Source organism: Oryx dammah, unplaced genomic scaffold (genome assembly GCF_014754425.2).
Source record: "Oryx dammah isolate SB20612 unplaced genomic scaffold, SCBI_Odam_1.1 HiC_scaffold_11077, whole genome shotgun sequence".
NCBI lineage: Eukaryota > Metazoa > Chordata > Mammalia > Artiodactyla > Bovidae > Oryx > Oryx dammah.
This window is the reverse complement of record NW_024080471.1, coordinates 5,077,213-5,104,658: the sequence shown is the minus strand read 5'-3', so window position 1 is coordinate 5,104,658 and position 27,446 is coordinate 5,077,213. Positions and strand designations below refer to the sequence as shown.

Genomic DNA, 27,446 nt, shown 5'->3' with positions numbered 1-27,446 from the left:
TAATACAGAAAGAGGCTGGGTGTGAGAAACACAGGAGGAGGAAACCGGTGTGCCTCAGTAATGAGTCTTGTGGCAGGGAAACAAGAGAAGGCCAACGTGGGGCTGAAGTTTCTGTACTGAGTGGTTGGAACAATGCTGGTGTCACTAATGAAAGCAAGATACTTCAGGAGAACTAGTTTTGAGGAAACAATGGAAACAGTGACGGATTTTATTTTGGGGGGCTCCAAACTCACTGCAGATGGTGACTGCAGCCATGAAATTCAAAGACACTTGTTCCTTGGAAGAAAAGCTATGAGCAACCTAGATAGCATATTAAAAAGCAGAGACATTGCTTTGCCAACAAAAGTCTGTCCCATGGACAGAGGAGCCTGGTGGGCTGCAGTCCATGGGGTTGCTGAGAGTTGGACACGACTGAGCGACTTCACTTTCACTTTTCACTTTCATGCATTGGAGAAGGAAATGGCAACCCACTCCAGTGTTCTTGCCTGGAGAATCCCAGGGACGGGGGAGCCTGGTGGGCTGCCATCTATGGGGTCGCACAGAGTCGGACATGACTGAAGTGACTTAGCAGCAGCAGCAGCAGTCAAGACTCTGGTTTTTCCAGTGGTCATGTATGGATGTGAGAGTTGGATATAAAGAAAGCTGAGTGCTGAAGAATGGATGCTTTTGAACTGTGGTGTTGGAGAAGACTCTTGAGAGTCTCTTGGACTGCAAGGAGATCCAGCCAGTCCATCGTAAAGGAAATCAGTCCTGAATGTTCATTAGAAGGACTGATGCTGAAACTGAAACTCCAATACTTTGGCCACCTGATGCAAAAGCTGACTCATTTGAAAAGACCCTGTTGCTGGGAAAGATTGAAGGCAGGAGGAGAAGGGGATGTTAGAGGATGAGATGGTTGGATGGCACCGACTCTATGGACATGAGTTGGGTAAGTTCCAGGAGTTGGTGATGGACAGGGAGACCTGGCATGCTGCAGTCCATGGGCTCGCAAAGAGTCGGACATGACTGAGCGCCTAAACTGAGGTGGCACTAGTGGGAAGGAACCCGCCTGCCAAAGGAAGAGACGTAAGAGGGATGGGTTCAATCCTTGGGTGGGGAAGATCCCCTGGAGGAGGACATGGCGACCCACTCCAGTATTCTTGCCTGGAGAATCTCATGGACTGAGGGGCCTGGTAGTCTTCAGTCGATGGGGTTGCAGAGTCAGACATGAATGAAGCAACTTAGCACAGCACAACACAGTTTTGAGAAGAGGTTGAGTTTGGTTAAACTGGTGCTTCTGGAAGAAGAAGTAAGTGCTAACAGGTCATTTTAGCTGGAAGTGTACAGCAAGAAGTGAGAAATAGGTGTTTGGTATTGGAGAGATCAGGGTAAGAAATTACATATTTGGGGACAATATCTACCCATCTAACGCTTGAAGCTTGGAAAGCAAGAGGAAACCAAGGGAGAAGCAGAGAGAAGCTGAAAGGGCTGAACACCGAAACTTGGAGAATTGTTTACACTTGGGGGGTTTTCAGAAGTGGATATTTGAATAACAGAGAGAACAATTCATTAGTAAAGAAGTTGGAAATAATACTATAAAACAGAGACCAGAGTTTCACAGAGGTGAGTAGTTAATGATGCCGAGTACTGTGGAGAGCTCTGCAGGATGGAGGCTGAAAAAGAGGTTATTAGATGAACTGTTTGGAGGGTGTTGAGAACTTCAAGGAGAAGCCATGCGAGGTGGAAAGGACACTCACAAGGCAGAGAGTCAGGGAGGAAGCTGCAGATGCATTTTGAATTCTTAAGTGTGTTAGTAGTGAAAGGTACAGGGGAAGGGAGTAACAGGATTATGGAAAGTGCTTGGCAAAACCAATACAGAATTGTAAAGTAAAATAAAAAATAAATTACAAACCCCCCCCCCAAAAGAAACTATTGGTTAGCACTGATAATAGACCTAGAGTTTGCACAGGAACTACACCCTGAAATGGGATAGCACAGAAAGGGAGAGATATGATTGGTCTTTTTTGAGGACCTAGCTTTCCATTGGGTTTACCAAAGAGTTCATTCAGGTTTTCCCATCTATATGATGTGTCCTGGAAAACGAACGAACTTTTTGGCCAACCCAACATATCTGTCTCTCTGGTGACACATCTGTTACTAATTAGGAGTAACTAGGGTTAACTAGGTTACTAGGAATGGAGGAGGGCATGGCAACCCACTCCAGTGTTCTTGCCTGGAGAATCCCCATGGACAGAGGAGCCTGGCAGACTTCAGTCCACAGGGTTGCAAAGAATTGGACATGAGTGAACGACTAATAACAGGGTTAGGAAACAGCTGATATCATAAGAAGTCATTTTTCTGTGACAGATTCTCAGACATAAATGTGATCCGATGGGATGGGATACAGAGCAATTCTGTTTTCCATCATCACAGAACATCCCAGGTTTAGATTAATCAGGTTACAACATGATCCATGTATTACAAATTCAACATCATCTCAGAATGCTTCACCCTCATACTAGAGAGGGTAACAGCTAAAAGATACCGCTTAAAATAGAGTAGTTTCCAGTAATCCAAAATGTATGCAATTCTAACCTGTAAACACTCTCTTCAAACGGAGACATATCTTGGTGGGTTTTTTTTTTTTTTTTTTTGGCCATGTGACTTGGTGTACGGAGCCTTAGTTCCCCAACTAGGGATCAGACGCATGCCTCCTACAGTGGAAGCTTGGAGTCTTAACCACGGGACCGCAAGGGAAGTACCAGAGACAGATCCTTATTGACTTAACACAGAGAAAGCTCAGTGAATGAGGATACCTGGAGAAAGGTGCTTTTATTTTATTGTCTGTTCATTTCAGTTAGAGCCTAAAGACAGATAATGCAGCTCAGTGGACTAAGGTTGAATCTTGTGTCTAATGTCTACTTGACAAGATCATTGTTTGAAAAAAAAAAAAAGAGCACTGGTAAGAGATTTCCTAAGACTTCAAAGTCATTTAAGCACTTGTGGATGAATATTTTCTTGGAAAAGCCACCTTATGCCCTATATAATGACTTTTTACCAATAAACTATATCACATTGTTACTAAAGTGAGAAATAATGGGCAAGACTTACTGTGAAAGTGGTCAACATCAAAAAGGTGATTCCGTCTCCTTTTTCCCATTCTGCCATGAGCAGTTGCCAGCACTGTATTGCATGGCATAGTCTATATCCCTAGTGCTGAGCATGTGTATCTGTGCCCTGGTAGTGATGGCAAGAGAGGACAGGCCTGTCAGGACATAGCTGCTACCATGACTGGAAAAATCAGGCTGAGTGTAGGTGGTGCTATACAAGTGGATTTTCAAAATTAGAGCTTTGGCAAGTTCTAGCTATGGAACAGCTGTGTGTCTGAGAGTTCAGAAGAGTGTGGATAGATGTGAAAATGTCAGGTATAAGATGGGAGGTTAAGTGTCATGACAGATATTTGCAAATGGCCCCTGGCTGGGAGGGGACTTCTGTGAGCTTGGGTTGGGAATGCTAAAGGAGCACCAGGTGTTAGAAAAGGCTTCTTGGAGTAAACATGTCTGGAGCTGAATCCTGAGGGATGTTTAAAGGGGTTGTAACATGGAAGTGAGATGTTCTTAAAAATAGGGCCCAACAAGAAAGTCACCAGACTGCCTGGTGACAGGCAAGACAGGACAAGACCAGGTACTGCCCAGATTCTGGGTTCTGATGTGAGCATTAGTGCTCAGCAATGCCATCATGCTGAGTGCTGGGCACCCTTATTTGGAGTTTTCTGTTGGTGAGCGCCCGGAAGCGCACAAAGACCTGGAAGCTCACCCTAGAGGAGATGTATTTTTGACTCATGCATTAGCATTCAAAGTCCTTTAAGTTATAACAACTCTAATGTTTTTCTTTGAGTGATTATAAATGGTTTAAATTCTCTTTCTAGTTCATTGTGTGAAATTCACTGAATGCTTTGGTATATGTGTATGGGGTAATGGTCAAGGTCTAGAAGAAGGAAAGTTCAAATGAGAAAACATACTAAATGTAGCATTTTGTGCACAAAGCGCCATACTTCCATTGTTAAATAACGCCCATAACAACAACAACAACAAAATTCTAGAATTTCAGTAGTACTTTGGTACAGATAAAATTACATTTTTTTCCTTATGGTTTTCTGTAGTTATATTTTTGTGGGGTTTGTATAGATTGCTTTTATATTAATTAGCTTTGCTTTTGGTTTTTTTTGGTCCCTTTACTTATAATATGTGCTTTTTTAACCGTGTGTGTTAAAGATATGCACTCAAAGACTCTTTATTTAATACCTTTACTCCACATTCTGCTCAGAGAATTGATTCTTTCTGCGTGACATCATGTTGCTTTTTTCCGGCTCATATATCAGCTGTTTATTTTTCTTTTTTTTCTTCTTCTTTTTTTTTGTTTGTTTTATTTCATTTGGATTTAATTTCTCCCTGTTTTTTCTACCTTCCCTCCCCCCTTTCCCTTTTCTCTTTTGTTTTTCTTTTGTCTTCAGCCTATTCTGCAAACTTGGAGTTCTTGTCAGGCATAGGATTTCACTATTTGGTAAGGAGACCCTTAAACAAATACTAGCATGGCCGTCACTTGGTTTTCTTTGCCATTTTTGCACTGTGTTGTGTGCTGCTATGTTGCATGAATGCATGTTTGCATGGCTGCATGCATGGTCGTCATAGGCCAAGGTAAGGTCCTCAAGGTTGTTGATAAGTAGCATTACTGATAGTAAAATTGAAGACCGTGACTTTGTATACCAGTCCAAAGCACACTTGAAAGTCACAAACTTATATTATTAAAGATCAAATGAATGAAAACGGCAGTTTCTACCTTATTTTATTTCAGAGCGGTGAAGCGAAACTGGGCCTCTGAGTTTGTGTTTGGTTATCTCTGATAGAGTAAATACCCATCCACAGTTTTTAATTGCACTTACTTTTTCAGTGCTCTTGACTACAAATTTGCATATTGACTGTAGTCCAGACATTGGAACTTCATAAGAGAGACAGGCCTGGATTTGCCAAAAGCAACTTTTCTGGTACCTCCAAACCCCACAGCAGTCAGTTTTTATTCATTTCTGAGAATTCATGTAGCTGAAGTTCATGTTCCCAAACACTGCTTTCCAATAGCCATGTAGGGCAGTCACTCACTTTTCACAGACTCTCCTTGCAGTGGGGCTTTAAGACTCTATAGCAGTTGGCAGAGTTTATTTTTTACACTTTCCTGCATCTGCTTTCATAAACTGCCAAGGCAGATTTTAGCCCAAGGCTCTCTAGATTTTGAGACTGTTGCGGTGACTTCAGTAAGAAAACGTTGAGTGTGTTTAGAGCTTTATAAGTCCTAGGCCATTCACCAAAAAAACCTAAGGATTATGTTATTTCTATAAAAGCCATAAAGGATAAACTGAGAAATAGGTACACGTACACATGTATGTGTGTGTGTGTATATATATATATATATATATATGCAAGTAATTTTTACATTCTTTACATTTTTTGAGAAATGAAAGCTTCTGAATATGACTACTTAATGCTGCATTTGGTTTCTAATATTATTATATCCAACATTTGGGTACTCTTAAGATATGGTTCCCGTAAATTGCCTAGATTTTTTCATTTATGTTTCAGTTATCCAAAATTAATGGGGAAATTGCCTTCAGAATGATCTCCAGTTGACTGCCTTTTGTTTTGACTTCTCTTCAACTTAGAAAAACTTCCATGTGAATTACTCAGACAGAACTTTCATGTACTCTTTAACCTTCTCATAATAATTATGTATTCAAAAATTCTCCACTTGTCTTCAGAGAATACTGTCTAATTATATCTACCTCTGGTGGGGACCCCATAATACTTTCTATTGTTTATCTCTAGCTTCTTACATATTTTAACCTCTTGGTTTCCAATGTTACATTTTTCTATAACTTCACTTTTTAAATATTTTGAGGTATTCCATATATACAGTGAAGTACACAAATCTTAAGAGCAGCATGATGACATAGCTTGAAGGAATTTTACATGTATTTGCCCGTTTTCTCAGTTCAAGGCATAGAACATTTTCAGCATCCCAGAAGCCTACCTTGTGCCATTTTGCAATTTATAACCCTCTGCAAAGGAACTATATTTAAACTAATCTAGTGGTCTACTAACATAGACTTTCATTACCATGTATTAAATTTGCCTGTTGTTTAATCTTCTTTTTTCCCTTTGAATATATTAAGGGCTCAGTAATGGAAGATAAATGCATACTGTAACTTGTTGTAATAATCAGAGGAGAAGAACTAGATTTTAACATTCATTTCATCTGTAATTCTAATATTTCATCTAGGCATTTTATATTATATCTCTTTGTCTTTAAATATAACTTTTTATTTTTAACAGGAATCTATTGAAGAACTACTGTGTGTCTTTATCTGGAAAGCAGATTTTAATGTGCATTTTATTAATGTCGCATTATTTTTTCAAATTTGCTTTGGCATTTGCTTGTAAAACAATACAAAGGTCAAGAAGTCTTTATTATTCAACAATAATATAGCTCTGTCAACATTTTAGCATGTTAGGTCTTAGACTTGTAAACTTTATGTATTATAGCTATAGCTTGGTTTTAGACATTAACATGATGTCCTGAAGACAATAATGGACTTTGATCAGAAAACCTATATGTAAGTCCCCTCTTTGTAACTGAACCAGTTGAATGATCTGGACAAGGGTCTTAACTTCTCTTGAGCATTCTTTATTTTTTTCATTTTGAAACTAGATGAAAATAACTACTAACTTCAGAGATCTATTGTATATATGAAATCTCATATGAGATGATGAATGTTAAAGTGCTTTGTAAACTGTAATCATACCACTTTCAAGTCTAAGGTATTCTTAGTCTTATTTGGACAGCTATGAATCAAATTACATACAGACTAAACTAGGGCAGTTAGCTGTTTAAAGACCATGAAGTCTTTAAAATCTAGGCATTTTTACATCAAAGCAGAAGTGCTATAATTCAAGTACTTTTAAAAAAATTAACTTTTATTATCTTTTGGCCATATCATGGGGCACGCGGGATCTTTGTTACCCAGCCAGGGATCAACCTGTGCCCCCTGCAGTGAGAGCATGGAGTCTTAACCACTGAAGTGTCTGGGAAGTCCCAAGTATGGACCATTTGATGTATCAGTTATACCATTGTGGATTTTCCTAAAGAAAAAGAGACCTAACAAACAGCATATATACAGTGGTCTTTCATATATGGACATGTTAATCTCTTACTTTTTTCTTTCACCCTATCTTTACATTATTTTTTTCTGTGTTCTGGGAGACACCAACTGATGATCAAAACGTTTTTCCTGTACTTAGTTCAAAAAGTTGTTCATGGCCTAACTTAAGAATAAAGTGAGACAGAAGTGAAAGTTGAGTTTAACAAAAAAATACTTGGGCTTGTGTCAAGTAGCAAAAAATATAGAAAGAAATACATTAACCTGAAACATGTCAGGAAGGTGGGATTAGTGATAAGAAGGAAGCATTAAAAAACACCAGGAGGCGAAACTCTTGTCACGATGGTGGTAACTGCAGGGAGCTGAGTTTGATCAGCAATGGAATATTTATTCCAAGGTGGCTGCCAGATTATAATTATATCTCTAAAACTTCATTTCTAGTTCAGAAATTTTTCTGATGTATAAAATGAGGATTCCCCAAATTTAAACTTCTGTATCTGCTTTATCTTTTACCTACTTTAAAGTATTTTCTATACATTGAAGTACACTAAGAATTAAAGACATGAGTCATGTTTTTATGCCTCATATATGCTTTTGAAGGTGTTTAAACCACTTCATTTTATCTTAGAAAAAGGTAGGATTTTAAAAAAGGGGAACAAGCCATATTCCCAGCATCACAGTAGTTCTGGTATAGCTGTAAAATACTTTATGGAAAAAATAGTAAGTAAAATGGCATCTGTTTTATAAATAGGGCTTCCCTGGTGGCTCAGTGGTAAAGAATCCACCTGCCAATGCTGGAGATGTGGCTTCAGTACATGGGTCGGGAAGATCCCTGGAGAAGAGAATGGCAATCCACTGCTGTATTCTTTTCTGGGAAATCCCATGGACAGAGGAGCCTGGTGGGCTGTAGTCCATAGGATCGCAAAGAGTTGGACACAGCGATTAAACAGCAATAGTTTTATATGTAGTCTTCCCTTTTGACTTCTGAAGTGCTTGCTAGTAATTATAAGTTGGCGTATTTTGGAACAAATAAGTTCTTGTATTTTGGAAAATCAGTTAGAACTGGCTAAGACCCAGGCAGGTTGACAAGGTATAAGGACCCCATGTGCCATTTTCAGGGACACATTGTTCACTAACAAAATACTGTTTTTAATGCCTCCATTTTCCCTCACTTATGCTAAGTGGAAATTCTGAATGTCTAACTGCCTAATTTTAAGGCAATTATAGAATACTCAACTTCTACTATTATAGCCTATTTAAGGCTCTCAGTTATTTTTAGAGGAAGTGGAATCTGGTAACCATAACTGCAACAGGAATAGCAATGGTGATGCAGGACTTCTTAACGGCTTTCTTTTTCCATGTGGAAATAAATCAAATGCCTTAATGACATTCATTTTATGCATTCATTCAGTAAATATGTTCTGTGTGTGAGGCCTTCTCGCAGGCTCTGAGGATAGAAAAATGAAGATTTCTTTACCTCTTTACTATTCCCAACCTAAGCCAATCTACAGGTATCTTTCACCTGTACGCCTCTAAGAACATACTAACCCTGCTCTCAGAACTCCCTCCTGCCTTTCTAAACTGTGTTCTAGAACCATATCTCTTGCTTCCCCTCCAAAAAACAAGACAAAGCAAAAAATGATCTCAAAACTGAATATACTCTTATGTAGCCAGTGGCTTCCCATTTCTCTAGAATTAAGATCAGAATTCTTAATCTGGCCATTTAATCTGGTTAGTGTTTCATAGTCTGCCCCCTGTGTACCCTTCCATCCCTGTTTCCCAGAGAATTCTTGCTTCCTCATGATGCCTCAGCTTAAGTGGTCTTCCCTCTGCTTCTTGAAAGTGTCTTTCATATCTGCTCAGGCCGTGTGCAGGCCATCCGTGATTACTGTCTGTAATGGGATCCTATATATGCCCCTCTCCGTCCCTCACACCTATAATGGGATGAACTACCCACCTTTCAGATTTCAACGTAAGTAGTATTCTCTCTGGAAATTCATAGCTGACCTCTTTGATTATACTATCTCTACTATTATAAATTCTCTTAGCTCTGTGTACTTTTCCTTCATCTCACTGGTGAGTTACTAGATTAACTTTTCTCTCTGGTGCAAAACTCAGCTCTTTGAAGGCTTATTTTTGTATCCTCAGGGCCCAGGAGGAAGTTTGGGACATAGTGGCTGTTTTATAAATATCTTATGATGGAATGAAATCAACCAACCAGGTCTTAACCTTTAAGAAGACTACAGTCTAAAGAGTAGATAAGTAAGCAGATGCTTTTAGCAATGAGATAAGTGCTATCAGTTTGGAATTTTCTTACATTCACAAAGAGCCCAAACTTTAGATTTTTTTCCCCTTGAGAATAAGAAAAATATAGTATCCACTTATCTCACAATTGGTGAGAATCACATTTTTAAAAAATTCTTAAAGCTTTCCACTTAGAGCACTTACATTGAAAAGGAAGTAACACTATAACTAATGACTCTTGAAACAACAAGATCATTAAACTCTACTAACAATGATCTAGTCAGTTTAAGTAGGTATTCCAGAAGGCTGGCACAAAATAGTTACCATTTAGAGGCTTTGTCTACTTTGCTGTTTTCTGCTGAGTTTTTAACACTTTAGCAAGATAGTGAATTAGCAAGACAGTTAGTCCAGAGAGTCCTAGGATTTACTGGAGAATTTCCAGCTTTGATGACAAACAGGTTTCTAGGAATGCCTGGAGTAGAGCAAGCATTTTGCAGCATGATCAACATATTTCTTATCAGCAATATTTCTTCTGGTTGACCTCAATAACCCTAGAACTCAACATTTTCACATCATTAATATAGCTCCAATATTAGCTTCAGGAATATTGGACAAGTATTATCACATGTTTAAATGAAACAACAGGTTTTGTTAAAATACTTGTTTTCTCCCTCTAGGTGAGTATGACGGATTTAAACTGGTGCCAAAATCTTAATATTGTTTTTAAAAGAGTTTTAATAGTAAATAGAGTAATATTGTGAATTCTATCCATTGGTATCTCTCTCTGATTAAAAAATTAGTGGATTAAGTTTATGTTGATTCCCCTGTGACCCCCCTCACCCCAAACCCTGCTCATGTATTTAAATGAAGAGTTTTCTTGTATCAGGAGATATTAGGAAATATTACAGTCATCCTTCCATATCCGCAGGCTCTGCATCTATGATTTCAACCAATCAGGGATCAAAAATACTAAAAAAAAAAATTCCGGAAGGTTCCAAAAAGTAGCACTTGAATTCACCATACCTCAACAAATTTGTGCATAACTTTTACATTATATTCTGTATTATTAGTAATCTAGAGATGATTTAATGTATAAAGGGTGATGTGTGTATGCTATATGCAAATACTATGCTATTTTATACAAGGGACTCAAGCATCCTTGAATTTTGGTGTTGGGGGAGGGTCTCGGACCAGTCCCCTGTGGATACTGAGGAACGACTGTTAATGTTTGTTTTGTCCCTAAAATGGTTCTGATTGTGTATGTGTTTGTTCAATAGGATTCTTTACCAGCTGAGCCACCAGGGAAGCCCATGGTACCTCTTTTTTTCACTTTTTATGAAAGGAACTGACCAGGGACAGATTGAAGTGCTCTGAAGCCTGGGGCACCTTGTTTCTAAAAAAAGTTTAAGGGAACATGTTTGGACCCCATATAATGAAATGAAAGTCATTTGAAGCACTAAGAATCCCTGAGGATAGTGCCTCTGGGAGAACTGAGTATGTCATTATGCTAAGAATTTAATGGTTTAAATTAAAATTTAAAAGTAGCACTATCTGCTACTTTTTAAAAAGTTCTGTTTTCTATTGGAGTATAATTAGTTAACAATGTTGTACTGGTTCCATGTCTACAGCAAAGTGATTCAGTCATACACATGCATCTATTCTTTTTAAAATTATTTTCTCATTTAGGTTGTTAGAGAATATTAAGCAGAGTTCCCTGTGCTATAGAGTAGGTCCTTGTTGGTTATCTATTTTGAATATAGAGCAAGTTTCCTTTATATATTAGGATACTCTTGCTTTTCTCATACATACTGCCCTAAAACTACAGAATCTTTCAGTCACATTAAGACCTTAAGGATCCTCTTAATGAAGAATGGTGGTTTAGTCACTAAGTCGTGTCTAACTCCTGTGACTGAAAGATTCTGTAGGACAGTATATATGAGAAAAGCAAGAGTTTCAATGTATAAAGGAAACTTGCTATATTAAAAATAGCCTAATTCTTATAGAGGGTAAATATCAGACTCAGACATTTCAATGAACATAATATCAGAAGATGGATAGATACTTCTTTCATTTCAATGTGCCACTCTGAGAGGATTTCCTGACTTTGAGCAAAAGAATAGCATGGGCAATATATGTTCTCAGTTGAACTGAAGCTTTTCACCAAGTTAGGGACTCAATAATTTTAATATTTTCAATATCACAGACTTCAGAAGTAATGAAATCTTCAGTATGCTTCAGTTTCTACCTACTCATAATTTGGAGAGAAATTTTTACCTTTTAGCATAATTTTATTTCATCTTATTAATTACGATTTTTCTAAGGTTAATCATCTCTTCAAAGAAGATAGTATAATGAGATATTGTATCAGGAGCCATGTTAGGAAAGTAAAGAAGAATAAAAATTAGAATAACTGTTGACTGTTTTCCTAGGAGAAAGTCAACATTCTGAGAATTCTCAGTATATCAGTTTATAAAACAGCAGCAGTTACATGTATCAAATTTTGGATACCATTGAAAACTCCTGAACTGTAGAAACCTTATATTTAAAACCACAAAACAGTTTGAGATTAAAATGCAAAAAGGATATTTTGACTCTAACAGCTTTAGCTTTGTTATTATTATTTAGGGAGTTGTTTTATTTTATGAGTTGCTAACAATGTTTTTAAAAACCCTATGCTTGCTGTATGTTGTCATTAGATTCTATGAGCTGTAATTTTAATTTTGTACCTTTGTATCTTTGATGTTACACACACACACACACACACACACACGAACACACACACAAACACACAACCTTAAAGAGAATAGGTAATCCGTAAGTATTGTCCTAAGTGTTTAGAAGTATGAGAGTTATGTTTGAAGACAGAGGAAGTAGCCTGAACTTTGAAAAAACATGAGTTGAAAGTATCAAACTTTTGGTTTTTATACTACTTAGAGCAGTTAAGAAATTGCATACAGTTAAGTACATGAAAATACAGTCATCACCTTAAAATTTTAACATCTTACTATGTTTTGAACTAGCCCTTCTGGTTCTTACTAATAGTGGGATTGACATTTTGATGATGGTGATCTAGATCTCCTTTAGAAGGACAATATCCAGGTTGCTATTTTATTTAAAAGTTTTACTACATACTTTATCTCTTCACGATTAACCAGTAGTTTAGGCATCTGTACATGCCAATGAAATTGATTCTTTTGCTTGGTCCATACATTATAACACTAAAGTTCAATTAATACTTTCTTTCATTCCTTAGGATCTTTTCCCCACCATTTTTTACGAAGGGCTGTTTCCATTTAAAGTTATTCTCTATTTGATCTGGAGTGTCCAAAAATGTGTATTCTGCCTGAGCTTATAGTTTTGTGACTTTGATGATCACAGAAATCTCATATTCACCTTACAAATGTTCACTTGACCCACAGAACTTATCTAGCCACTGGTGCCCTTTCTTACTCTTCATACTCACATCCCATTGTCATCCCGCAGATACTAATTGAGCTCCTGCTGTGTGTCAGGCACTAGTCTAGGTGCTGGACTATATCAGGGCACAAAGCAAACAAACATCACACCTCACAAGCTTATACAAATAGAAGTTTAAATTGCCCTGAGCCTCGTTTTGGAAAAAGGCATTGCCAGGCTCAGTACAAAGTACAGATACTGATCATCTGTATAAAGGGTCAGTATAACTGTGAGTTTTAGGAAGAGTTAGAGGCCAGCCTCTCTGAATTGGTGCTGCTTTGGTTGCATGAGATTCATAGGCATAGCTTTGTATCCCCTCTCCCTCCCGGGCCTGCCCTCTGTCGTTTTCTGTGCTCCATCCTCCTTATTGTTTTTACCTCCAAACATTAGAGGTTATTGGACCTTTCTGCTTCTATATTTATATTCAACTAACATTTCATTCAGCCCCATGATTCAAAGAAATGTCCGTATGCTTAGGAGACCCCGATTTACAGCTCCAGCTTAGATCTCATCTCTGCACTCCGGATTTTTGTATCAGTTGCCTATTCCATATCTCAAGCTGAGATGAATAGGCCCATTGCACTTCACCTCTTGAAAGCAGAATACCCAACTCCCACCCCGCCCCTCCCCTTGCATTCTCTGACCCCCACTTTGTGCTCTCTGCACATCATTGAATCCTACCACCATTCACCCAACTGCTCAGACAGTTGCTCACCGAAACAGTTGCGGAGTTATCCTTGTCTCCTTTCCCTCCCACCAATATGTAACGCATAAGCAAAAACTGACATACATTCTTAATTGCTTCACCAATAATATCCTAGGCCAAATTTGCCGTCTTTAATCCACTGGTTCTAGACTACTGCAAGGGCTTCCTAACTCACTTTTACTCTTGTCCTCCCAGAATTTGGCACACTGGAATTAATATAGTGTTCAAAATGTCTTCCTATTGCACTTAAAAAAAGTCCAACGTGCTTGCTCTGGTTGTGATACTCTAGAACCTGGTTCCCTTGTCTCCACCATATATTCTCCTTCTTTCTCCTGAATTTGTCCGCAGCAGCCACCTTGACTTACTTGCCAGGATCACTAGGTTCATTTTCTGCCCCAGAGCCTTTGCACATCTGTTTGTACCACGTGGGCTCGTCTCCCATATATATGCGTGGTTTGTCCTTTCACTTCATTTAAATCTCTGCTCAAATGCCATCTTCTTGGGGAGGACCCAATGACCATTCCCCCTGTTACTCTATCCAGTTGCTCTAATCCCCATTCCCTGCTATATATATATACTTTTACCTTGGCTATATATTATGTAACATATTGATTTTTTTTTGGCTTAATAATTCATTATGTGTCCCCCATTAAAATGCAAGTACCATAACTCTAGCTTATTACTGGAAGTTTAAGAGAACCTGGTATTTATCATGTATTTATTGGGTGAATGAATAACTAAATGAATACTACTTCTAAGGACTATAGCCGGAGCCCTAGCACTGCCCCCAGTCAATAGTCAGGGGCATGACAAATTCTGCCTTTCTACTGATTTTGTCATCATTATTATTGGAAGTTCTGAGATTCAAAGCATCAGATTATGGAACATTTACTGAAAGAACTCAAGAGTCTCAGCAATGAATACCTAATTTATTTTTTTGTATTTGTTTTATACCACTAAACTGAAATGCCCACATACTAAGGAAATTATTAATTTCCATGTATGTTTAATTCATTCATTTTAGGGTACTTTTGTGTATAAAGAATGTAGTATACTCAAATGTTTTAAAAACTCACATTCAAATAAGAGTTGTTTAACCTAAGGACCAGGAAATTATTGTATATATTACATGTAGGAAAGCATGAAATGAAGAAGAGATGAGTGTCAGACTATATTGTGAGTGGTCACTTTGTTACTTTGGATTCATATTTTCTTTATTGTATCATTATAATACATATATTTTACTTTATGATATGATTCATATTTCTGTACTTAGTGATGAAATATTCCTATCAAAATGGCTGAGTTTCATCTTGTTTTTCAAGAGGAGTTGCCCCATTTTAGATATCTCATAAGTAATGTCTAACTTCTTCAGCCTCTGATACTTTCTTACATGATGGTTTGGTACTTCTTTTTCACCAAAGACCAACAACATTCAGGCATGTTAGTTCATGTGAATGCAGTTAAATTCAAGCAAAATAATTCATCTTAATGCAGTTGAATGCAATAAGAAAGCAGACATACTTGGGGTAATTAAAAGGGAATTAAATTTATTAGACTTTAACTCACCTCATTTCACAGAGGATATCAGCTGATTTTAAAAGTTGACATACAATATGATTTAAAAATAATGTGAACTGGTATTGGGAGGGGGATATGTTTGAAGAATCCAGTTAAAATTCTTTGGATGGTGCAGTGCTTTGAATGCTTCTTGAGTATGTCAGCTATTTGGTGAAACATGCTTTATTGCTTTTCTACTTACATTTGCATAACCACTTTTAAGCAGAAAAACTGCATGATTTTAAACTTAATTATCAAAAAGTCCCTTGAATTGAGTTATCCTGATTGAATTGTGCCTTGACTAATTTTTTGGAACACAAGCGTTAATAGAAAGAGGAACATTGAGAATTTCTCAGAGCAGTTTATACAGCTATTTGTTTCCTCTTTAGGGAATGATGCAACATCAATTGTCAACTGTCTTCATATTTTGGGTCAGACTTTGGATGCAAGGTAAATGGATATGTTTTTATCTCAGTCAATGAGTGTAGAAATGATATATAGGAATCTGAAGAAAAAGCTAGTGTCTTCATTGGAATTGTAATGAAGACTTCAGGTGAAAAAGAAAATATTTTATAAATTAATAATACAAGTAAGTAAGTGTTAGTTGCTCAGTCATGCCCAGCTCTTTATGACCCCATGGACTGCAGCCCACCAGGCTCCTCTGTCCATGAGACTTTCCAGGCAAGGATACTGGAGTGGGTCGCCATTTTCTTCTCCAAAGGATCTTTCTAACTCAGGGATCGAACCCAGGTCTCCTGCACTGCAGGCAGATTCTTTACCAACTGAGCTACAAGGGAAGCCCAATAACACAAGAGCATTATATTATTTTTATATATAATCAGATACAGATTGTTATTTAAATTTCAGGTAATTTCTATAGTGGCTAGATATATAATTGAGAGTTGCATTGGGACTGTACCATGTGACATAAAAATAATGAGCTATAGCTCTAGACAGCTTATTAACTTCAAAGCATGGTAGTTGTACTCCATTTTGTTATAATATTTAGTTTTATAGGAAACATGAGGGTTTTATTCTCATTTTACAGTTGAGTAAAGTGAAGCTCAAAATTCCATAATAAGTGTGGAAGTAGGCCAATTTCCAAGTCCATACACTTTCTACCCTGCCCCAATATCACCATGACCAGAAATCCAAATAACAAAACCAATTTGGTTAGCTTGATTCAGCCTTTAAGCCATTCATTTAATTCATTAATTATCCAGGATATATCTAAATAAAAGTTCCTAGAAGTCTTCCACAGAGAATATTCAGTGATACCTTGAATTATTCATTTTAATGTTTAAAATTGTATTTGAGATGTTTTGTATAATAAATGAAGGAAGAAGATACAATTATGCACCTTGATTTTCTATGCAAAATAGTGGCTTTTAGCATGTCACTTTCATACAGAGTTCAATCTTCAGAGACTTATTTATAAAAAACTGATTTTCTACTGTTAAAAGTTAAAAAAGAAAAAAAAAGTCTGTATCAGTTTGTAACTTGGTTTAACCACCATTAAATGTTTCTTTCACACCCATTGCCTCACAAAACAGTCTAGTTTTGTTGGATTTGAGATGAACTAAACTGGCTCAGGACCTAAGTTTTGTTAGTCATGAAATAAGTATTCTCAAAATTTGAGACCATAGTTGAAAAGCATAAATCATTAGAACTTTGGGAGCCATTTAGGATTTCCCTAACTGTTCAGTGGTTGACTCAGAGCTCCCAACTTAGAGGGCAGGTTTGGGGTTTGATCCCCGACTGGGGGATTAAGGTTCCTCATTTGTGCAGCCACAGGGAGGGTCAGGAGAGTAGGGTGATGTTTAAAAAAAAAAAAAAGAAGAACTACATTTTGCTTCAAGATCCTAATTAAGTTGACTTTAAAGGCATTTAGGAAAGGTTATGCATTTATGGAGTGATATTACTATAACTTCAAGTATATAAGAAAACAAATTATTTGAAAGTGGATTAAAAAAGTTAAGTTGACTGAATATCGTCATGAACAAATAAACATGATGTAAAAGCATGTTTTATTTGTATTTCATGTGCTCCTACCACAAGGTGTAAGTTGTCCCTTCTTTCCTCCCTAGGACTGTGATGAAGACTGGCCTGGAGAGTGTTAAAAGTGCGCTCAGAGCCTTTCTGGACAATGCCGCAGAGGATCTGGAGAAGACGATGGAGAATCTTAAGCAGGGCCAGTTCACCCACACCCGAAACCAACCCAAAGGTGTTACTCAGATTATCAATTATACCACGGTGGCACTGTTGCCAATGCTGTCATCATTATTTGAGCATATTGGCCAGCATCAATTCGGAGAAGATCTAATATGTATGTACATCTATTAGAGTTTCATTATCTAAATAGTACAATCAGAAACTGTAACAGCCACATCATAGAGATTACTCAAACACTGCTTACATTAAATTTTTTTTTTTTTTTTGCAGAACACTTTAGGTTGACATTTGAGTTACAAAACCATTATTTTAGAGATAGATCATGAATTCACAGGAGGGACCAGTAAGGTAGTGGTTATGGATAGTCATTCCTACACTGTTGACATCCAAGTTCCAAATTTTACTCTTTCTATTGTTGGCTTTTTCCATGGAAATTTTCTAATGCAGTTTCACCATAGGAAAGCATTAAGTGTTTTCAAATTGTTTCTGAGTTGATGCCAATTGTTTCTGCAAGCTATTCTACCAAAATGTGAAGACTGCTGAGACAAAGTGTGTGTCTAAATAATTGATCTACCAGGGTGGCTCAAATGTCTTTGGTTTATAGATTTCAGTCTGTTTTCATAGGGGATTTCATCTGCTGTTTTGGTCTGGAATTCTGTAGTTATTAAAAATATCCACAGAATGCCCAAGCTTGAGTGGAAAGAGAACCACATGACCTGAGTTCCTTCCCTTCTGCCTATATGAACATAAAGGAAGATAAAAGCCCATATCTAGCAGTCAAGTGGGTCTTGCCCACAGACCTACCCACTCAGACTCTCAAATGGTATAGGTCTCCCAGGTAAAGTTCTGTAAAAACTATTGTGGTAATCAGAGAATGACACAAAGACTAGTTTCAAAATATTGGCACTACTTGAACCAATAGGACCATTACTTCCCATCCCATATTGACATAGAAAGAAGTATGGGAGAGAAGAATGATTTCTCCATTCATGATATGGTGTGTCCTCCAGAAAGTGGGAACACCAGAGTTGGCATTAGAAATCCAAGGTTCTTATATTTCTTTGCCTGTTGAACATGTTTATTGGATCAGAGATCATCTTAGAAGTTTTATTTTCTAGCTTTAGAAACTACAAGAGTAACTTTCTTATGCTTTGAATTCCAGGTTGTTTTAGAAATAAATGATACACCCCATTCTCCAGCATTCTCATTCTTGTTAATTTGAGAGTTAAAATAAAAGACACTATCTTTATATACCTTTGAAACAGGAGTCAAAATGGACCTATCCTCCCAGATATTCTTGTGTTTAGTTTTATTCTTGAAGAAATCCTTATTCTTATGCCAAAGAAAAATGATAAATTGTTCCTGATAATATTCTGTCTGTATAATCAGAGCATGAGTCTTCAGAATGCTTTTAGCTCCTTCAAGAAAAGACTTTTATTTGAGAAAAAAGTTTTAAATGTAATTTAAATATAATTTTAAAATTTTGTATTTTAAAATATAATCATGAATTTAAATATAATTTTATATGTTCTTTATTTTGTCAAATATTAAAATATTAGTGTGTCTTTGATATAGAATTTTGTTTTTAGCCTAAACTTTCTCAGGACAGTGTATTGATAACAAGTGTTTTAAATGAAGTTCTCTTTTTCCTTAGTGGAAGATGTACAGGTGTCATGTTATAGAATTCTGACTAGCTTGTATGCTTTGGGAACCAGCAAGAGTATTTATGTGGAAAGGTAAGATTTTAAGAGTTTAACGTCTTACTAATAGTTTTATTAGATGTTATAATTATTCATTTCAAGGGTTTCACTTTATAACTTTTTCCTTAGTTATAAACTAAACAACCAGGTTGATGTGTTGAATCCCTTCGGAGGAATTAGCCAGTCTTTAAGCTAAATGCTAAATTTGATTGATATGATGTTTATTGATATAATAAATGCCAATTTATGAATGAAAAATGTAAAGCAATAATGGTAAAGACCATATTTAATATAAAGTTTAAACTTTATAGCAGTAACGAATCTTATAAAATACTGAATATGGGTAGTTATTAAACCAGTTTAATTTTTTTTTAAGTTCTTAAGTTCAAGAGGGGAAGATTTACAGGGTCCGAGGATGTGGACAGATCAAGATAAGGTGTCCCCTGCTGCTGCTGCTGCTAAGTCACATCAGTCGTGTCCCCACTGAACTAAAAAAAAGGATCACTGGTAACTTTAGTAAAAAATTTCTATGGAAGAGAGAAGAAAAAGAAGACTTTTTTTTACCAGTTAAAATAAATAAAAATATATGCTAATAAAAGACCAATAAATTAAGTAATAAATCAAAGGTATTCTGAGAGAGGAATATTAAGTAGATATAAATTCTCTTCAAATTAATCTTAATTATAATACCATTTCAAGTAGATATTTGCTTTTTTACTGAACTTGAAAAAATAATTCAGAAGTTCATTAGGAAGAATAAATACGTGAGACTAGCGCATACAATTTTGAGAGAGAAAAATAAAATAATAAATTGGTCTGCATGTGGCCTACCAAATATTAAAACTTTTTAAAAATTGTAAAGTTGCAATTACCAATATATAGGAAAGTAGATCAATGGAAAAAAAATTGCTTTTTTTCTAAATATTTTTAAAGTTTTATCTGCATTTAATCTTTTTTTAACTATTTTTTGTGGCTATAAATATATTTTATCCTAAGGAAGTATCATAATATATTGAAATGTTCTTTCATTTTTGACATATAGCTTCTTTTCTCTTTTCATTATCATAAATAATGCTAAATCTATGTTCACAGTTTTCTGTGTGTATTTATTTTCTTTCCTTTATCAGAATTTGGAGATCTGGGTTAAAAAGTATGCATATATTAAAGGTTTACGATATACATTTTACTATCTTTTAAAAAAACTGATTCATTTTATCCTATAAAGTTTGCAAGAGGATTCTTTCTCACATGTTTCTTATTTCTGATTATTCTTTTTTACTATTTATAAATTTAAAAGTTAAAATGGGATATCATTTTTATTTTCAGATGCATTTCTCTGATTACTCGATATGGGCTACTTTGTTATGTTTACTTTGCCATTTTTATTTATTTGATAAATTACCTTTCCTCATTTTTTGTCCATTTTTCTATTAGTTTATTATCTTACTCATCAGTAATAACCTTTCTATTTATTAATAATTAACCTCTTGTCTGTTATTTCTCCGGTTTTTAAGATTTTTCACATTTTAATACCTTTATAGTGCTTATATATAAGACATAATGTACAGATAGTGTTTATGTCATGAGAGTTTTGAACTTTTATATAATCAAATCTACCAATTACACCATCTGTCTTCCTCTTATTTTCATGATTTTAAAAAGTTTGTACTATACCTTAACAACTAGAAATTAAAATATTTGCTTTCCTAGGTTTTTCATGTTTTCATTTGTCTAGATTTACTTTTTAATTCTTTTGTTCATTCAGTAAATATTTATTAAATGTCAGATTCTGGGATACAACAGTGAACAGATAGATCCCTGCTCTCAAAGAGCTTATGTCAAGTGGGAGAAACAAAACAGAACAAGTAAGCTGGTAAATGTTATAGTGGCAAGTTATTGTGTGTGAGGAGCACACAATACAGGGAATTACATGGGGTCATCAGGAACGTGTTTTTTGAAACATGGTTCTTTGGACTCAAAACTTTCTTTACTCAATAGGAAACAAGTAGAAGGTAAGTCTAGGTTTTTTGTCTAATAACTTTTGTTGTCTCAGTGAAGTATGATTGGAGTCTTTAGCCAAATCATGGTTGAAAACACACACATGAGAAGCTTGAGGAAGGCAGAGAATGTCCGAAATTGTTTGTTGTTCTTCAGTTGCTAAGTTGTGTCTCTTTGTGACCCTGAGGACTGCAGCACACCAGGCTTCTCTGTCCTTCACTACCTCCCGGAGTTTGCTCAAATTCATGTCCATTGAGTTGGTGATGGTGTCTAACCATCTAATCCTCTGCTGCCCTCTTCTGAAATTATTATCTCAGGACTAAGAAGAGAATTTACTAGAAATGTATCTGAATTTCATGTTTCTGTTTGGCATTTGTTATGTAGAATTTAAATTCAATTTTTAAATTATCCATCATGTCTAACATAATGATTTATTAAATGTTTCTTTTATTCACTGATTTAAAATAAACTCAATCATACACTAAATATGATAAATTATATTTCTAGAATGTGTTCTAGAATATATATTTCTGGAATTCCCTTCTATTATTTGATTTTTTAATGATAAGAGCAGTACAGTTTAGCCTAAATTATTAGTATTTTGTAATTTATTTTAATACCTGGTAGTCAAAATTCTCTTATACCTCAGCAGTTACTGTTATTGTTTTTTGCTGTTCTTGCCTGGATATTTTTCTTGATAAAATTTGGATCATTCTCTTAGAGTCTAAAAAAAGATATATGTGCATTTTATTCAGTTAACTTCACAATTGTAAAGTGATTCTGGGAGAACATAAAAATAAAAAGTTGAAGGTGAATAAAAGGTATTTTGAAAAAATGATGGTATACTAAAAAATGTAGTTATTTTTATACAAATCATTTAAAAGAAATGTTGCTATTTCCGGAAAACAACACAAATGATCAAAATTAATCTGAGAATTACTATTTGAATTGGTATTTTGAAGTGAATCATTAAATAATTCAGAAGAATTATTAATGAAATAAAAGGATTAGCTCAATATCCTGGTGGCTCAGATGGTAAAAAAAATCTGCCTGAAATGCAGGAGACCAGTGTTCAATCCCTGGGTTGGGAAGATTCCTGGAGAAGGGAATGGCAACCCACTCCAGTATTCTTGCCTGGAGAATCCCATGGACAGAGGAGCCTGGTGGACTACAGTCCATGGATGGGATCGCAAAGAGTCAGACACAACTGAACAACTACCGCTTTCATGCTTTGAATCAGATGTCAGGAAATAGATTACCTACCTTGGGGTCATACATGAAACATTTTAGGCTATTAACTTCTTAAAGAACGTCTTATTATTTTAAAACACTTATTGAATCCATATCGTATACCAGATATTTTGTAATTCTGTCCTCGTTTTTAGGTAAGGAAAGAAAAACTTGAAAAGTATAAGTAGTTTTCCTACAGTGAGTGACACAGTATTAGGAGTAAGACCAGGTCTTGGATCTGTATGAATAAAAGCCTGTGCTCTTTGTAATTTCTTGATGTCTTATTTTTAGTAATGCAATGTTATTAAATGTTTAAACTGAAGTTTACCTTATTCAGTTTCTTTCCGTGAAGGGATATTTTCTCCTAGCAGAGTACATATCTAGTTGTTTTAATTAAAATATTAAATAATCAAGCATTATTTACTTTTTTTAGTAAGAAATTTAAAACTACCCAAGAGAATTATGTTATCTTGTCTTAATCCATTTTATTGACTTTTAAATTAAACATATATACAAAGTCGTTTAAAGAGTTCATAATTTGCTAAACCCTCATATTATTCTATATTTAATAAACATTTAAGGTGCCAGTAAGCCTTGGATTAAGTAGAAAACTGGGGGAGAGAGAGAATGTAAATATATCAGTGGCAGGAGAATTCTTCAATAAATTGATCACAGTTTGATTCCCAAGGCACCTCCTTCTCTTGAAAATGATAAATCAGTTTTAAGTGTTATCAATAGTCTTTAGCATCTAGTGTATCTTACTATTTCATAACTGAGTAATAACCTGAATATAACCCTGAAATTAATTATATATGGCAAATTTTCAGAAAGTTATATGTATGTTAGTATTAGTACTTAATTTTTTTTAATTTTTTATCAAAATCCATTTATTCATATGGCAAGAATTGTTCCTTAGAGCACTGTGTTAAAAAAGAAAGAAAAAGAAACCAAATGAAATGTCCAAACTAATGGAGGCATTTACAAGTGTGTTTGTTGTTGTTGTTATTTTTGGCTGTACTGTTTATAACCTCTCTTTAGCTGACAGGTAATTTAGCTTTTAAAAAAATGGTAGGGAACTTGCTATGGAAAGAATATGATATTTTACAATATAGAGGTTGGATCCGAGGGGTAGTTTTTATCAGTAGCTCTATGATTGTCCTTCTTTTAGGTTGACTTTGCCAATTTTAATATAACGTCTTCAGTTATTCACTTAGAAGACTTTAAAAACGTAAAGTTTCCATTTACAGGCAACGTTCTGCATTGGGAGAATGTCTGGCTGCTTTTGCTGGTGCCTTTCCTGTAGCATTTTTGGAAACTCACCTGGACAAGCACAATATTTACTCCATCTACAATACAAAGTCTTCGAGAGAGAGAGCAGGTAGCACAGAAGCATGTGTGGTACTTGATATTTGAAGCTAAAAATGAGTGACATTTATAGTATTTTACAACCATGATTTTTTAATGGGCTATTTTAATTTATTACCTCCAATGCTATTTGTTCTTAAGTCTTATTATTTGGAAGTTTTTGGAGTGTTGTATACTATCTCCATTGTTTTTCTGAAAGAAAATTAGTTTCTTTTAAATTAATGAACCACAGACAAGTTAACCCTCTAAATAATAAGACAGAATAATCAGCAGTATGGAAAAAATAGGTCACTCTAATTCAGTTATCTCTTATAGGTAGTCAGCACATGTACAGTATTCTTATTTGTTATGATTATGGATTCATTGGAGAAGGAAATGGCAACCCACTTCAGTATTATTGCCTGGAGAATCCTGTGGACAGAGGAGCCTGGTGGGCTGCTGTCCATGGGGTCGTACAGAGTCAGACACGACTGAAGCGGCTTAGCATGCATGCATGCATTGGAGAAGGAAATGGCAACCCACTCCAGTATTCTTGCCTGGAGAATCCCCGGGATGGAGGAGCCAGGTAGGCTGCCATCTATGGGGTTGCGCAGAGTTGGACATGACTGAGGTGACTTAGCAGCAGCAGCAGCAACATGGATTTATACTTTGCTTTTTTCTCAGTTCATTTGATAGATCTATCTAATTGGGACAGTTTTATTCTGTGTGATTTTTTTCTAATAGTATTGTCCTCTAAGTCTGATAAACTATATTGTATATTAGTTGTTTTCCAAAAGCCTTGCAATCAGTCACTTCAGTCACTCAGTCATGTCCAACTCTTTGCAACCGCATGGACTACAGCACGCCAGGCCTCCCTGTCCGTTACCAACTCCCAGAGCTTACTCAAACTCATGTCCATAGAGTCAGTGATGCCATCCAACCATCTCATCCTGTGTCATCCCCTTATCCTCCCACCTTCAATCTTTCCCAGCACCAGGGTCTTTTCAAATGAGTCAGTTCTTCACATCAGGTGGCCAAAGTATTAGAGTTTCAGTTTCAGTATCAGTCCTTCCAATGAGTGTTCAGGACTGATTTCCTTTAGGATGGACTGGTTGGATCTCCTTGCAGTCCAAGGGACTCTCAAAAGTCTTCTCCAATACCATGGCTCAATAGCATCAATTCTTTGGGCTCAGCTTTCTTTATAGTCCACCTCTCACATCCATACATGACTACTGGAAAAACCATAGCTATGAGTAGACAGACCTTTGTTGGTAATGTCTCTGCTTTTTAATAATGCTTTCTAGGTTGGTCATAACTTTTCTTCCAAGGAACAAGCGTCTTTTAATTCCATGGCTGCAGTCACCACCTGCAGTGATTTTTGAGCCCCCCAAAATAAAGTCGGTCACTGTTTCCACTGTTTCCCCATCTATTTGCCATGAAGTGATGGGCCAGATGCCATAATCTTAGTTTTCTCAATGTTGAGTTTTAAGCCAACTTTTCCCCTCTCCTCTTTCACTTTCATGAAGAGGCTCTTTAGTTCTTCTTCACTTTCTGCCATAAGGGTAGTGTCATCTGTAGATCTGAGGTTATTGATATTTCTCCCAGCAGTCTTGATTCCAGCTTGTGCCTTGTCCAGCCCAAAGTTTCTTATGACGTACTCTGCATAGAAGTTAAATAAGCAGGGTGACAATATACAGCCTTGACGTATTCCTTTCCCTATTTTGAACCAGTCTGTTGTTCTATGTCCAGTTCTAACTGTTGCTTTCTGATCTGCATACAGATTTCTCAAGAGGCAGGTCATGTGGTCTGGTATTCGCATCTTTCAGAATTTTCCAGTTTGTTGTGATCCACACAGTCAAAGCCTTTGGCATAGTCAATTAAACAGAAGTAGATGTTGAGCTCCCCAAACTTGGACAAGAATATTTGCTGTTCACAAATGCATATCTCTGTTAATGAGACGTATGCATTTAATTAATGAGATCATTTAGTTAATGAGATCATTTTGTGTAATTCATGTTTGTATGGGAGTTACTGGTTACACTAATTTTATAGTGAATTTTTCAAGTAAGAATGCTTTTTAAAAGTTGAATAATTATCATTTACTTTACCTAGTTTGTAATTCTAATTTCATATCACAGAGAGGAAGCTAAAGGAAAATATGTTGACTATAACTTAGCAGTATTTTTCTAGATAGTTGCACAATATATTTGTAAACAGTAAAACACAGTTAAATTTGTATTATTTTCTGTGTAAACATGTCTTGTTAAGTTGTCTTATTAAGGATTTTTGATCCTTTCATATTTTTGCAATGAAGCACATTGCTATTTCATTACAGATAAGCAAATACACAGAGCCAATAATTTACCTGCTTATTTTTTATAATACATCATTTTCATAACAAAGCAAAGGAACTGCATTTAATGATTCTCCTTCATTCACTTTTTACTCAAGCCATTCAGCATATGATTGTTGGTAGGTGGAGGAGACAGAATACAAAGATGAATATGACTTGGTTCTTTTCCTCTGGGAGGTTCTAGGTGCATCCGGGGAGAGAAACTGATGAATATATGTCATAGAATTCACAATAAAGAACGCTGGGGATGTGAAAAAGCAGTTTGAGCTAAGAGCACCTGGGAGGACTTAGCAAAGTCGGTACAATATGAGCCTTGAAATTAGGGAAACTGCAACGGTGGTACTTAGGGGGAACTTTAAGTAGTTTGAGGTGGCGATAGCTTTCAGGGAAGAAAGAGAAAAGGTGTAAGTATTGGAAAACCAAGAAGAGATGAGGTAGGCTTTCCAGGTCACGTAAGGAATGGGGACTGTACCAGTGCAATAGGACCCTTTCACTGGCTTTGAAAAGTGGAGTGGCATGAGTAGATTTGTATTGTAGAAGTCCATCATGATAGAAATAAGAGAGATGGAGTAGTGCGTGTCACCAATTAGAAAATGATTATGGTGATTCAGAAGAGATCTGATTGGATAAGGCCCCTTGGATGAAGTTTGTAGTGCAGAGGTTATGAGAAATCCTCAAGATAGAAGTGTCTCCTATAGGAGATGAAGGAGCCTCCCAGCCTAGAATTTCTCCCAGGTTTCTAGCCTGGGTGACTCACCAGACAACGTTGTCCCCACTGAGGTACTACTAGTACAGGCTGAAGAGGTAGATTGGAGAGGAAAGGTCAAGTTTAAATTTAGACCCATTTGCAGTTGGCTTTTTGACACATTCCTTACAAAGCACACACTCGCACAAAGCTTTAGGAAATACAGGATTTAGAGTTAATTTGCCTGAACAGAATCTCATAGGAATGGCCAGAATTGCCTAGGCAAACATACAAGCTAAGAGAAGTGAGTTCAACACAAATCTCTAAAGAAAACCCACATATAAAAGTTCAACAAGGTGAAAAGATTTAGTAAAAAGAGACTGGCAAAATTTAGAAGAGTCCAGAAAGACTGAATGCATTGAAGTTAAGGAAAGGGGGATTTTAGGAAAAGGGAATTTTGGTCAGTGATGTGAAGTTTTACTTTAGATAAGAATTAAAAAAATAAAATTGTTTAGTGGTAGAAAGCAGAGCATTCACATCTGTGGCTAGGAGTGCACCTGAAAAGTGAACAGTCTGAGAGAGACTTGAGCACATGTATAGGCTGCTAGGGAGGAGACAGTGGAGAAGGAGCTGAAAATACAATCCTGAGCAAGGCATCTGCTGGAGTGTAGGCTTGACATTAGGTCACAGGTGGAACAGTGAACCTCAGAACTCCTTCCTCTGAAAAGGGGAATAAAGGTGAATGTGAAACCAGATGCATAAATCCTGGCCACATGAGACAGACAGTTGGAGGGAGAGACATCTGATACTCA

At 36.3% G+C, this 27,446-nt stretch overlaps 1 protein-coding gene across 1 annotated transcript in view; it reads left to right on the top strand.

Annotated features, from left to right (window-relative positions):
- LOC120860476 (ryanodine receptor 2-like) overlaps positions 1 to 27,446 on the top strand; it is an 804,098-nt gene that overhangs the window by 629,354 nt on the left and 147,298 nt on the right. The window contains exons 63-67 of the mRNA XM_040236295.1: positions 4,493 to 4,542; positions 15,542 to 15,602; positions 17,240 to 17,478; positions 18,979 to 19,060; positions 23,500 to 23,630. Of these exons, the coding sequence (XP_040092229.1) occupies positions 4,493 to 4,542; positions 15,542 to 15,602; positions 17,240 to 17,478; positions 18,979 to 19,060; positions 23,500 to 23,630 (563 nt within the window). The remainder of the gene's footprint in view (positions 1 to 4,492; positions 4,543 to 15,541; positions 15,603 to 17,239; positions 17,479 to 18,978; positions 19,061 to 23,499; positions 23,631 to 27,446) is intronic.